This window comes from Cydia amplana, chromosome 26 (genome assembly GCF_948474715.1).
Source record: "Cydia amplana chromosome 26, ilCydAmpl1.1, whole genome shotgun sequence".
Lineage (NCBI taxonomy): Eukaryota > Metazoa > Arthropoda > Insecta > Lepidoptera > Tortricidae > Cydia > Cydia amplana.
Genome location: NC_086094.1, coordinates 4,204,364 through 4,217,884, shown reverse-complemented (window position 1 = coordinate 4,217,884; position 13,521 = coordinate 4,204,364). Strand labels below are relative to the sequence as shown.

Sequence of the window (13,521 nt, the reverse complement as noted above, 5' to 3'; positions counted from 1 at the left end):
ACCTATCTGTCCTTCAGATACGACGTGTATATAATTGTGAGTCATGCATCACCAATGAGTCACTTAGACTGCCACGAATATTGACCTAACGGCCATTGGGAAACCCATTCGATTGTGTACTGTATACTTGTACAATAAAGTTCAAATTAAAACTGATTTGCAAATGACTGTTACGTCTTTTAGCGTGGTTAAGCAGTATAATAAAACCAGAGTCCATTATATCTTTGACCTCAAAGTTAATGAGAACTATAAGTAATCAGAGATCATCTTATGCTAGTTTTTATACAGACTGTAGGTAATTGAGGTACGATGTGAACATTGTTTGAGATGATAAGATAATCTTTTGATAATATAAATGTGTATACATGGTAAGTAGTAATCGATGTTATATTTTTATCACTGGAAATACAGCTATTTAGACTACTTATTACCTATGCAAATAGGAGGATACTAAAAAGGATTATACATATACATAGTGTCAGTCAGTCAACGTCAAAGTTCTATGACGTTTAAAATAACACTTGCACAGTCTGTGATATCAGAATCGCTGCAGAGTTAGCTTGGTCTGACTCTAACTTCTTAAATTGGTTATATTTTATGTATCTTGTTATTTTTTTAAAGCTTTATGGTATCAATTTTTGTTGTACGGAATTAATTGAAAAGTACTTGAGAAGTTAAAAAATCAATCATCCTGTAATATGATAAATTATATACATATCGTAATTTCATTTAAACGATAACGGTCTTCGTATCGATAATCATTAAAATATTAAAAATCGGCCCCCTGCTCACAAAATTTCACGAAAATCGGTTGAAAAATGCGATCTAGGTTTAATTAGGTTTCGTTGTCTTATATGGCCACCTCCTGTCTCCATCATCAGATTAGCTCGATGGTACCATAATAAATATTGCATTGTCACCCGACATACATATGTATGCAAATTTTCAGGTTTATCGGAAGTCGGGAAGTGGGTCAAATTTAACTTGAAAGATTTGACCCGTACAAACATATTTACATACATAGGTGCATTGCAAGTTAATAAAAAACTTTTAATAAAAAGGCAAAATTGGTGTTAAAAACCATAATTTATTCCATACTTCATAATTTATAACCACAAAAGTAAATAAGTAATAAGGCATGAAACGTAAAAAAATAAAATATTCTATATTAATTACGAGTAGAAAATACCCAGGGTGCACATAGTAAACAGCGCCATACTGACATAAGTGCTTGCCGCCTTTTGAGTACTGGGGGTAGTCCTGGTGTCCTGAAAACAGATAACTTTATTATACTAAAAAGAACCTTGTGACATTTGGTATAAAGTTGAAATTACTAATATACGGAGGGGAAGTAGAGGCACGCGTGCTATGATGTTTCTATTTAAACCAGTTATTTTAATCCGGATGTTTGTTATCGTTATATCGTGTTACAAACAAATGCATTTCCGTTATTATATTGTAGAATATTAAATAATGAGTACAGAGATTGCGCGCGAAAAGCCAATAGGGTTGGCAACTGTCAAATGTTTTTCTTAGGTTTTAGGTAACTGTCTCTAGTTTTGTTTTAAAGGCAACCACCATAACGTTCCAAAAACAACAATTTGACACTATTCTTAAAGCCATAACAGCCGGGCGTATCGCGCGCTTGGTCCGACCGAGGCCTGATCGACCGTGTGGAAGGTGGTCCGCCGTAAGTCCGTTAAGGACGCAGCTATAAGTCAGAGCAAAAAAGAGAGATATGCTGACAGGACCAAAGCGCGGTCCGGTACGCCCGTCTGTAACAGCTAGTAGGATTAAGGGGTAAGGCTGGTTTTAGTGTCACGCGGACCGTACGTGCGGTACGCTCCGCACCGTCAAATTGTATGTGAAAGCTGTCCACGCGGACGGTCGTCCGCGCGGACCCGTCAGCTCCCTGAACTTAATACATATTGGTCCGGTGCGGAACGATCCGCACGGACGGTCCTAAAACGGCTGGTGCCATCTGTAAAATACTTGGACCAGCTATCCCACCTTCTTATCGCAATATATAATGTCCGGCGAAGTCTTAAAATGCTCCACCTCAGCCGAGTTGTTCAAGTCTGGCTGAAACTTGAACGTGTTATACCTGCGCCATGGATTATCATCAGTATCATCACCAATTAATTAATTAATTATTATTATTAGATTCGATACTTGGCTAGCAATGTGCAAGTTGTAGAACATTCTCAAAATTTCCAAAATTTCCTACTTAGAAAGTTCCCGTTCAGATTAGGAATGATTACTCAAATTAATTGTTGACGACGGTTTCATTAACATTTACGACTTACGTCAACCATTTGCGTCTATTTCTAGTGTGCTATCTAACATCTTTGCAATTTTTGAAAATTCTCTTTGGCACATTGCTAGAAGTCGGACCAATTTTTATTTTGATGTCAATTTTATTCGTGACATTTGGATAAAATTTTTGGTTTGACTAACTCCTCATTCTGGGTGGAATAAATACGAAATCTAAATTTGGGACACAAAAATTATATAATTTTCCATTGGGGTTCGATTGGTTTTGATAATACCATTAACGTTATCGTAACTCAGTGAAAGATTTTTTAGGACATACGGGAATACTCGTACCGAACTCTAACTATTCATCAAATGTTATAGAAATTAAAGCTGACGAAAAAAAACCAAATCAATATAAAAATCGGCCCAGTTATTTATAGTTTTAAGTGACGGCCTCCTAGTCTGGTTGGTAGGATCCTGCATACGAGGCAGAAGGTCCCAATATTCGAATCCTAGTAAGGGCATTTATTTTCGTGTTCATCACATATATTTGATCCTGAGTTATGGTTGTTTTCTATGTAATAAAAGTATTTATATACTTTTATTTCTGTATTACTATATATGTTGTCGTTTAGTATCCACGACAGAAGCTCTATTGAGCTTAAATACTGTGGGACTAGATCGATCTAATTCTATGTAAAATCAAGGTAAAATCAAAAAATTGTCCCATAACATTTAATTAATTTCGATCTTGTCCCATAGTAAGCTCAATAAGGCTTGTGTTGTGGATACTAGACGACGATATACCATTGTAATCGATGGGTTTGGATACATACTACCTACGGGACGGTTCAAATTCGTAGACACAATTACATATATAGGCCCTTACCGGGATTTGAACACAGTCACTATATTATATCGCCTACCGTAAAACGGGGTGAGTAGGTTTCGCGGGGAGAGGTGGGTTATGAATGGGGAGAGAAGGTTTGAGAGGGGGGTGAGAAGGGATTTTAAGGCTACTGCTACAAAAGTAATGTATTTCAATTTAAAATGGAGCTATAGTAATACGCATAATAAAAAAAAATCGATCCAACAATCTTCCAAAATCACCTTTGTATGAAAACCCCTCTCACCCCAAATACGAGGCACTACGGGGTGAGGTGGGTTTTCCTCTTTATCGTCAAAGTTATGAAATGGAACTAAGTACCCAAAATAAAATAAAATCTAAAATACAAACGTCCGGAACACTTATTATATGCACCATTCAGTTTTCATATGTAAAAATAAAATGTTATCGAGGTTTGAATTTCAGTTTTGACCCTACTCACCCCATTTTACGGTACTAAACTAAGAGGCCGTTACAATCAATATTCCATGGCACAGGTTCAAGTTCGGCCTAAACAGCTGATTCCTGACAGCTAATATAGCAAATGTTAAATAAGTCGTGGAACTCGTAGTATTACAAGTTTAGCGTGCAAACGGAGTGGACGCTCAGTCGCTCAAGCGGGGCGTGCAACGCGGCATCCATTAAACATATACCTAGATGCAGGGATGTTGCGGATGCCGATTTTTTTACATCCGCGAACGCGGATGCGGATGCGGATTTTTAAAGGCTCACATCCGCGGATGCGGATGCGGAGGTCAAGATATAGGTACATAAAACACGTCAAATATTACATTTTGGTAATTTTTATTTCAAAAAACCGGCCAATTGCGAGTCGGACTCGCGTTCCAAGGGTTCCGTACATTAAGTCCCACTCACGCTTGACTGCTCATTTCTAATAGGTTTTTTTGGTTAATGACTAAATTACCTAGCAGCCTAGCACTTACGCCGATGCTAAGACGTTCCTGTACCGACCTGTTCCACATCCGCATCCGCATTAAACTCCGCATCGATTTTATGCGGATGTTGAAAATAATGCGGAAGTTCCGCGGTTGCGGATGCGGATATTCGCAACATCCCTGATTCAATCGTATCATATCGAATGCCAGCGGCCTGCGCAAGCTGCTCAAATACGAACGTCGCCTTTAACACCATTCACTGCCAGCGACCCGCTAATCTGGTTCTCTGTTTGTAGGCGCTTTTCGCTACATACGGTTTTCCTCGTGTTATCGGTTACGCTCGTAGCTAGCGCTGGCTCTAATGTGTTAAGAAAATTCATCCCGCGGCCCGCGGCTACAAGGCAGAACCGTTTTTCGACCCAAATCCGGCCGTACACTTACATGAAGGAGTTTTGACTTCTTTTCGCACGCTAGATCGTCCCGAGAGGTCCGGAATAGGTCCACCTCTCTCGGATTGTTCAAGTCTGGCTGAAACTTGTACCTGCAGTCACCAAAAACCTCGTAGGTCCCATTATTTTTGCAGTTTTCAATTTGGAAACTTTTTTAGTCCATAGTTCTAAATACGATTAGAATTTGTTCTTTAAAAGGACATCGGAACTTAGGAGGTTTAATAATTGTGACTCAATCTTCTTTTGATTATTCAATAGTATTTCTGCTATTCTATGGGCAAGTTTCATATTCCAGTTTTACTGGACAAATTTAAGTCATTATTGAACCGTACTTGTTGAAAGTAGAAAAAACCTTGAAAACGACCCCAAGATGTGAGCATTTCCGGACCTCAGACGCGTGTTAAAAAAGGAAACTAGCTGTATGTACGAAAAAAAGCAAAGATACCGCTTCTTTTAGCTGGTGCTGTTACTGCATACTTACTGTAGTATTTATGTTATATTTTCATTAATGTTGTAAAGACCTCAGCAACTCATTCTAGTAATTAACAGTATAAATATACTGTAACATTTACCTAAAGGTCATGTATGTTACCATTCGTGACACAAAGTCATAGGATGCAGCACTATTATTCTCTTTACTGAATTTAGAAATTTTTATTAACGAAAGGAATAGGTTAGGTATCTACTTTTGTTAACGTATTTTTCGAGTATTATTCTAGTTTTACACCAGAGTTGCTAAGGTCAGCTGCTAAGTCTAGTTTATTAAGTTAGTTATTATAATATGCTGGCAAGCAAGTCAAACCATTTTCCCGGAAACGAAATGCAACGGTGTTCAAAAGATCTATTAATACCTAGATTAATTCTAGGTCTTTGTTCAGGTATCCTCAAGCATTTTCTTCGCCGAGGAAAATGGTCCGACCGGCTACGAAATGCGACGCAACACATGTGACAATTTACGTAATCATGGAAATCTCTTTTATAAATATGCTGTGTCCTTCGAGTTCCAGAGCCATTTTCACGGTTAGTCTGAATTACTTTAATTCTAGAAATTCGATTTGAATTTGTGTTTTTGAAAGGACATCAAGATTTAGGAGTATATAGCTTTTTAAAGATTAAAGCGAATGCCAAGAGTGCAAGTGCGCTCAAGCTTTGATAAAACTCATGGCTTGGCACGCTACACTTTTCACCACGAAAAGGTATGGAAATCGTGCTCATATTGTAACGAAGAGACGTATTACTATTTTTTTCTGTAAAATACTAAACATTAAATTTTAGGATGATTTTAAGTCATCAAATTTCATTATATATCCATGGATCTACGGACTATACTGATGTCGTCAAAAACCCTATTATGTCTTATTTCATGCAAAGATATCGTCACATATATAGCGTCTAACAGCCGTCGCATCGCACCGGTAAAAAGGTCCAACTTACGCCAGCGAGCTTCTTTTTTTTGCAGTCTATATAGTCGGGGGATGTCCGGAATTTCTCCACCTGCTGAGGGTCGTTTATGTTCTTGGGCGCGAACACGAAACTGTGCCATAGAATGAGCTTATTACTTATTAATAAATACTTCAGAGTACTAAAATGTAGTTTAAATACACGTGGGAAAAAGGAACGCCAATAAACGTGCAAAGCACAGATGACGCTGCAATCATTACAAAAACAAGTCCTTAAAATAAAATATAAACCAAAGAGAGGTGCTAGTACTAGGGTGAGACAAAAATACGATTCTCTCTGTCTATGTTTGAAATGAGACAGTCCTTTGACAATTTTTGGATAATTCTTTTGAAAGTAATTGCTTTCAAGAAAATCTCCAACGTATCATTCAGGGTCAATAGTTTGCTCCTCATCACGAGAAAACGAGAAATCCAGGGTTATTCCCACTAGTTATCACCAAGTTGTTACTACTGGGAATAATTTTTCCCAATTTTCCCATTTTTTTAAAGGTGGGATTATATTCCCACCACTGGTAACAACTTGGTGGTAACTAGTGGGAATAACCCGAAATCCATGGGATGTAACATTCTCGGCGGTGACTGATAACTCACTCAGTTTTCTTCCCCTGCCTTAAAGCGGTTTCGCCTTCGCCACTGGTTTTCAGTTCGTTACTGTCCGCTTTGTAATCTGTAATACAGAGGCTCGTCTCACTAAATATACTGTAAACTTACTCTGAACACCTTAGTACCTAATGCAAGGAGACTATTCACTTTAAGAAGCATCAATATAGGTACATTCCTCACCCCCTTCTTCCCCTACTTGGCCCATTTTTTAGCTGGCCAACTCATACCTGTGCTGCGTTGACTTTGACAGAAGAAGAAGATAATTATAATAGTTTTTTTCTACTCCAGCACTTAAATGTGTCAATTAAATGACTGACAGTGATATCTAAAGCAATGTCATTTGAATGCTTTGTCTATAGGCTCATAAGATGACTGCTAGCAGTCATCTTATGAGTATAATACAACTGCTTTATTTTTTTTAAAGATACAAGTTCCGATCATCTTGATTGAAAGAGGTATGTTTTCATTTACAATAATAACTCTTTTTTTTTTTTTAAATAATAACTCTTTTTTTTTTTAAATAATAACTCAATTTTTTTTAAATAATAACTCTTTTTTTTTAATAATAACTCTTTTTTTTTAATAATAACTCTTTTTTTTAATAATAACTCTTTTTTTTTAATAATAACTCTTTTTTTTTTTTTTTTTGCTGCAGCTGTCATAGAAAAAGTAATGTATGCAACAGCTCATAATTGGTTCTTAAAATTCTCGGGTCTTTTTTTACAAAACTCGACTACGTCTCGTTTTGTAACTTCGACCCTTGAATTTTAAGAACCCTTATTATATCACTGTTGCATAAACTACTATTATTGTTTATTGGACACCTCAAAAAAGGAACAGTTATAAAACACTAGTGATAGACAACCATTTGGTAGCGGAGTCAGAGAATATTAATCAAAAATAAGATTAGGTGTCAAGTGTACAAGCGCTGGTGACCTAGCGGTAAGAGCGTGCGACTTGCAATCCGGAGGTCGCGGGTTCGAACCCCGGCTCGTACCAATGAGTTTTTCGGAACTTATGTACGATATATCATTTGATATTTACCAGTCGCTTTTCGGTGAAGGAAAACATCGTGAGGAAACCGGACTAATCCCAATACGGGCCTAGTTTACCCTCTGGGTTGGAAGGTCAGATGGCAGTCTCTTTCGTAAAAACTAGTGCCCACGCCAATTACTGGGATTAGTTGCCAAGCGGACCCCAGGCTCCCATGAGCCGTGGCAAAATGCCGGGGCAACGCGAGGAAGAAGAATAAGATTAGGTGTCAAGACCGCTAAGCTTAAGTGGGACTGGGCGGGACATGTCTGCCGCATGCACCCTGAAAGGTGGGCCAAAATGGTTACCGAGTGGGACCCACGGAACACTATGGATGGTGCAGGTCGGGGTTCAGGCAGACCGAAAAGGAGATGGCGGGACGACTTGGACGCATTTTATCCGGATTGGCGGGAAAATACAAACGACAGGGTTGAGTGGAGGAAAGGAGGGGAGGCCTTTGCCCAGCACTGGGACACTAAACCAAGCTAACAAAAAATAAAGAGTGGGTACAAAAACGTTACAATGTGTATACATGAAGGCTGGCGTCCACTAGACTCGCCGAGGCAAATCGAATCGAATCGCAATAATTCGCCTGCTATATTTTCTATGCAACTGCGTCCATTGACGAATAGCCACGGCGCGCCGATTCGACTCCCCGCGCGTATTGCTCGTCAGGCGAATTTCTGCGGCTACGCGTTTCGACTCGACTCGGCAAGTCTAGTGGACGCCAGCAGTCTTGGTAGATGACAGCTATCTTTTGCTCGTCCTCCTGCTGTACCTTTCTTGTACATTAATCTGTCTCACTCCATCCCGTACAAAGTACATACCGTTGTCCTTGTAGATGTCAGCTATCTCTTTCTCGACGCGTTGTTCGTCGTCTTCCTGTTCTACCCCGTCTATCCTGTCAACGTCCTTCAACTTGCGTCTCCCATCCACCATCTACGAATATTGTTTAGGTTAAGGGGCCGTTCCATAAAAAGGGCATTGGGCCCTACGAGGATATTGATAATATTGTTATAACTACAAGTCTTAAATAAAGGACAGTAAGCCCTACGAGGATATATTGATCTGTCGCTATGACTATACATTGTGTTGCACTAAATAAAGTACAATGGGCTCTACTAGGATATTGCTATTCTTGCTATAACTACATTTGAAGGGTACACGGAAAGAACATGTCTAGTCACTTTTTTCGGAAAATGAGATTTTTATCTCAAAATGAAGAGCTCTTAATAAACTATTAGTTATATCTTTTGCTACCACTGTATAATAAATGTAACAAAACTTTAGTTTTAGTTCAATAATACCTGGTCACGGAATTACCATACGTTTTGACATTGTTCCAAATTTTAAAACCGCGATTACTCAAAATATTACTAAAGTGACTAGACATGTTCTTTCCGTGTACCCTTTATTTATTGTATTGTCCTAAATAAAGGACATTACAAGGATACCGATTCCGTTGCTGTAACTGGGCCATTTTATTTAAAGTGGTCCCCTACACTTTTTTTTAATTTGAGAATTTCTATGTTATTTCTACTCAAAATCACGAGCTTTTTCTATCCTACAAGGAGAAAAAAAGTGTCCCAAGGTTTTCCCATTCCGTTACCATTTTTCATGAATAGACTTTGTATGGCGTAAAAATGTACCTATTAGGATCAAAAGAGCTCATTATTCTGAGTAGAAATAACATAAAAAAATCCCAATTTTGAAAAAAGTAGGGGACAACTTTAAATAAAATGGCCCAAATATGTGTTGTCTTAACCTCTCCCACCATACAAAATTATAACCAAGGAAGTTTGAATCTTGTTGTATTTTCAATTGGGTTGAATTTCATTTGTTCGAACGTTTTACGAGACAATTGAAATGATACCTACTTCATTTTTAATTAAGGTTGACATTCCATCGAAACGAGTGTACATCCTAATGTACACTGGGCGGCACGAGGTTAGATTAAGAACACAGACAAGACTGAGCATAGTAACGCTACCCCCTCTACCACTTATACGGTAGTTTTACTCCATCTTCGAGTCAATCCCGTGCCGTGATTGGTCCGTGTCTTTGAACGGACCAATCACGGCACGGGATTCGCTCACCTCGTCCCCCGCACCCCAGTATTTTTGGCAGCATCTGTTTCATGAAATAATTAAGAACATTGGGTAAGAGGAGGATATTTACTTACCGAGCCGGGGGCCTTCTTAGCGTCTCGTTTAGTGGCGGGGGCTGCTCTCGTAGTATCATCGTCATCCTTTTCCATAGAGGGCTCCTCTTCTAAATCCGGTTGAATTTCTGAGGATCACATCAATTAAATTGAACTAAGGCTGTAATTAAGTATACTGATATTCGATATTAAACTTTCGTGAGACATATTTTAAACTGTTTAGACGACACTGGTTTCACTCACTTGAATTTTTAGCCAGTCGCTAATAGCGACTAAAAATTCAAGTGAGTGAAACCTGTCGTCTAAACAGTTTAGTATGCTGATATGTCTGTAATTAGTAATGAGTAATGACTACCTATTAAAAAGTAAACGTGAAAAAGTGATAACTATTACGGCCTCTTAAGATTATTCAAAAGTGCTTGTTGCTAGGCCTACTTGAATTAAGAATATTTTGAATACTGAACAAATAACCAATAATAAGAGCAAAAAATCGGAATATCTTTATTTCGACTTACGTGATTATCAAGTTCGAAAATGACCAATAATTGACCACTGAACACATTTATGATGTAAGTAGGTATGCTCCTACATACCCAACTAGCAAAAAGCGCTCTAACAACAGTCTCTAGACTACAATTTTTCGCTCTTATATTGATTTTATATCATCGTCTAAGCCCGGATTTGGGCACAACTTATAAGAGTATTTATTTTAATATCGTTCTAATATCAGTCTAATTGAATGCTGTTTGCACTCACAGTAATCTTTTTCAAAACTAAATTAAGCTGCCTTAGGCTAATATCGCTTTTACGTAAGTATCTTGTAAGCCTACAACTACATAGGCTTATATTGGTCGAACGTAAGTATCTTGTAAGCCTACATATGTAGGCTTATATTGGTCGAACGTAAGTATCTTGTAAGCCTACATAGGCTTAAGTTGGTCGAACGTAAGTATCTTGTAAGTCTACATAGGCTTATATTGATTTGTTTGTAAGGTCACACAGTCTCACACAGAGATTTGAAACATTCTACGTATTTGTGATGTATAAAATATACGGGTGAAATTAACTGCAACGTGACAAAAATATATTAGTGTAAGTGTTTATGAATTATGTTAACTATAATAACGTGCTATTTATCATCGTGTGTTTATGTTATGGTAAGAATTCACATGGGAAAATATTATTTACTGTAAAGTAGACCCTGTTTTACACTTCAAACTTCATGCGCCTAATCAAATATGGTATTTGAATATTTTTATAATTATTTTATTTCTTTATTTTGTATTGATAGTCAGCCATTGCTGTAGCTGTATTTTTCAAGCGCACTATTAGAGTCTTATAAGCATTCTGAATACAAATGATATGGCCATGTTAAATAAATTAGGGTTCCTTGCTTTACTTATACTTACAATAGTGTTCCCAAAAACGATTTAAGATCAAACCATCTTATATTGATCTTCACTTTTATGATATAAGTGTCCTGATCCTATATCACTCCAATATCTTACTAAAGTGCTGCTGTTGATCTTATTATAGCTTTGAATAAGATCAGAAAAGTACGTACTTACAGTGTTCTTATGCTATGCCGATATTAGTCTTACATTCTTACAATAGCATTTAGAAATCTAATATAAAATTAAATGAACTTAGAGAATGGGGATATAAGACCAGGTACTCTCGAGTTCAATGAGACTTCGTAAATGTTGTTGTAAGAGCAAGAGGCTTAAAATAGTATTATGCCATGTTGATATTAGTGTTACATTCTTACAATAGCATTTAGAAAGTCTAATATAAGATCAAATGAACTTAGAGAATGGGAATATAAGACCAGGTACTCTCAAGTTCAATGAGACTTCGTAAATGTTATTATAAGAGCAAGAGGCCAATAATAGTATTATGCCATGCTGATATTAGTCTTACATTCTTATAATATAATTTAGAAAGTCTAATATAAGATCAAATGAACTTAGAGAATGTGGATATAAGACCAGGTACTCTCAAGTTCACTGAGACTTAGTAAATGTTATTGTAAGAGCGAGAGGCTCATAATAGTATTATGCCATGTTGATATTAGTCTTACATTCTTATAATAGCATTTAGAAAGTCTAATATAAGATCAAATGAACTTAGAGAATGTGGATATAAAACCAGGTACTCTCAAGTTCAATGAGACTTAGTAAACGTTATTGTAAGAGCGACAGGCTTATAATGGTATTATAAAATGCTCTTATATACATATATAAGACTAGGTAATAAGACTAAACTTACTAAAGTGCGTATTAGCTTGTCTAAGACTAATATAAGAGCGATGATATGTTCAAAAAAAAATAAGAGCGCTATAAGCTCACTACTCTTATAAAGTGCGCAATCTGAGACTTTTTTGCTAGTTGGGTATTTGGCTAATTGGAAGGTCTAAATGCAGCCGTTCTCGTAATAATTTGCTCCAATTCTAGGGATAATTAAATGAATATCTAGGGATATTAAGCGTAAAATGGACCCCAGGAGTTCTTTAAATCATTATTTACTCGTAAATATTCGGGGACAATTCTACACAGATCTACCTAGCCCCAAAGGCAAAGGCAAAACTTGTACTGTGGTTAATGCAACGATAGACTTACTTAAATAGATAAATACATACTTAGATAACATCCATAACTCAGGTGCATATGAAGAAGTGTTAGTGTAAGGCCTGAGTGGACGCCCGCTCGGCGGGGCGTGCAGCGTGGCTGTGGGCTCACGCGTGATGTGAGCAGCGTGCACTAAGGCCGCTCCTATACGTGCGCATTTGTTTAACATGCACGCCGCACGCCCCGCCCCGCTGCACGCCCAACAAGAGCGTCCACTCAGGCCTTACACTAAGTAGTTGGTCACAGTTTACCTTTAAGCGGGGCTCCAATCTCAATAACCTCTTGCCCGAGGGACTCCGTCAGCGCCTTCGTCACGGTTCTCGAGAGAGCGCAGCTGAACAGCAGAAAACAACACAAAACGGTGATACGCATTTTTGCGAGATGTTTGATGGCTTGTGCAGTTGTTTCAGTTTTAATAAGCCCACTGGATTTTGCGGAAGTCTAGTAGGGCAAGGTATTTAACACGAGTTGCATGAAAAGATTGTATACTGTTTTAAGCAAAAAGGATCACATCCCTGCTATCTCTACTTAATATTACGAGTATAAATGCATTAGCGACCCATTCCGGTTTGGCACGGGTAAATCTTAACAAATTATACCTACGTATACACCCTAAATCTTCCTCAAGAATCACTTTATTTATAGGTGAAAATTGTGAGTCGTTTGCAAACATACAGACAGACAGACGTGGCGGGAGACTTTGTTTTATAAGGTGTATTGAAAAGTAACTCTGTCTGTCTGCTTGTTCCATCTTCACGATTAAACCACTAAACTGATTTAAAAGAAATTTGATACCTAAATGGAGATAAGTAGTTTGAGTCCCGAGGAAGGACATAGGATAGATTTTATCAATCATCATCATTACACGCAAGTCTATGGCAGAAGCTAGTCAGTCAAGCCATTCCCGTCAGTAGAAAAACCGGCCAAGTACGAGTCGGACTCGCGCACGGAGGGTTCCGCACCATCAACAAAAAATAGAGCAAAACAAGCAAAAAACGGTCACCCATCCAAGTACTGACCCCGCTCGACGTTGCTTAACTTCGGTCAAAAATCACGTTTGTTGTATGGGAGCCCCACTTAAATCTTTATTTTATTCTGTTTTTAGTATTTGTTGTTATAGCGGCAACAGAAATACATCATCTGTGAAAATT

General features: G+C 37.9%; 1 protein-coding gene across 4 annotated transcripts; it reads right to left on the bottom strand.

Moving 5' to 3' along the window:
• Window positions 1-1,067: 1,067 nt before the first annotated feature.
• LOC134660197 (uncharacterized) lies at window positions 1,068-12,801 on the bottom strand. Of its 4 annotated transcripts, XM_063515921.1 has the most exons (7): window positions 12,622-12,799; window positions 9,765-9,871; window positions 8,410-8,521; window positions 6,539-6,614; window positions 5,922-6,021; window positions 4,480-4,579; window positions 1,068-1,268 (listed from the first exon to the last, which is right to left on the bottom strand). In XM_063515921.1, coding segments are annotated over exons 1-7 (618 nt in total). In that variant the 5' UTR covers window positions 12,743-12,799; the 3' UTR covers window positions 1,068-1,266. The 4 variants fall into 4 exon arrangements, with proteins under 4 accessions (XP_063371991.1, XP_063371993.1, XP_063371994.1 ...); XM_063515923.1 differs by lacking the exon at window positions 5,922-6,021 and having other exon boundaries at window positions 12,622-12,801; XM_063515924.1 differs by lacking the exons at window positions 4,480-4,579; window positions 5,922-6,021 and adding an exon at window positions 2,011-2,104 and having other exon boundaries at window positions 12,622-12,801.
• Between the last annotated feature and the right edge of the window lie 720 nt (window positions 12,802-13,521).

What these genes read in the sequence shown, in the direction of transcription:
- LOC134660197 (XM_063515921.1), bottom strand. Translation starts at nt 12,742, where the DNA reads ATGCGTATCACCGTTTTGTGTTGTTTTCTGCTGTTCAGCTGCGCTCTC. An exon ending in GATTGGAGCCCCGCTTAAAG is followed by an intron (nt 9,872 to 12,621) that starts GTAAACTGTGAC and finishes TGTGATCCTCAG; the next exon opens with AAATTCAACCGGATTTAGAA. An exon ending in CTAAGAAGGCCCCCGGCTCG is followed by an intron (nt 8,522 to 9,764) that starts GTAAGTAAATAT and finishes CAATATTCGTAG; the next exon opens with ATGGTGGATGGGAGACGCAA.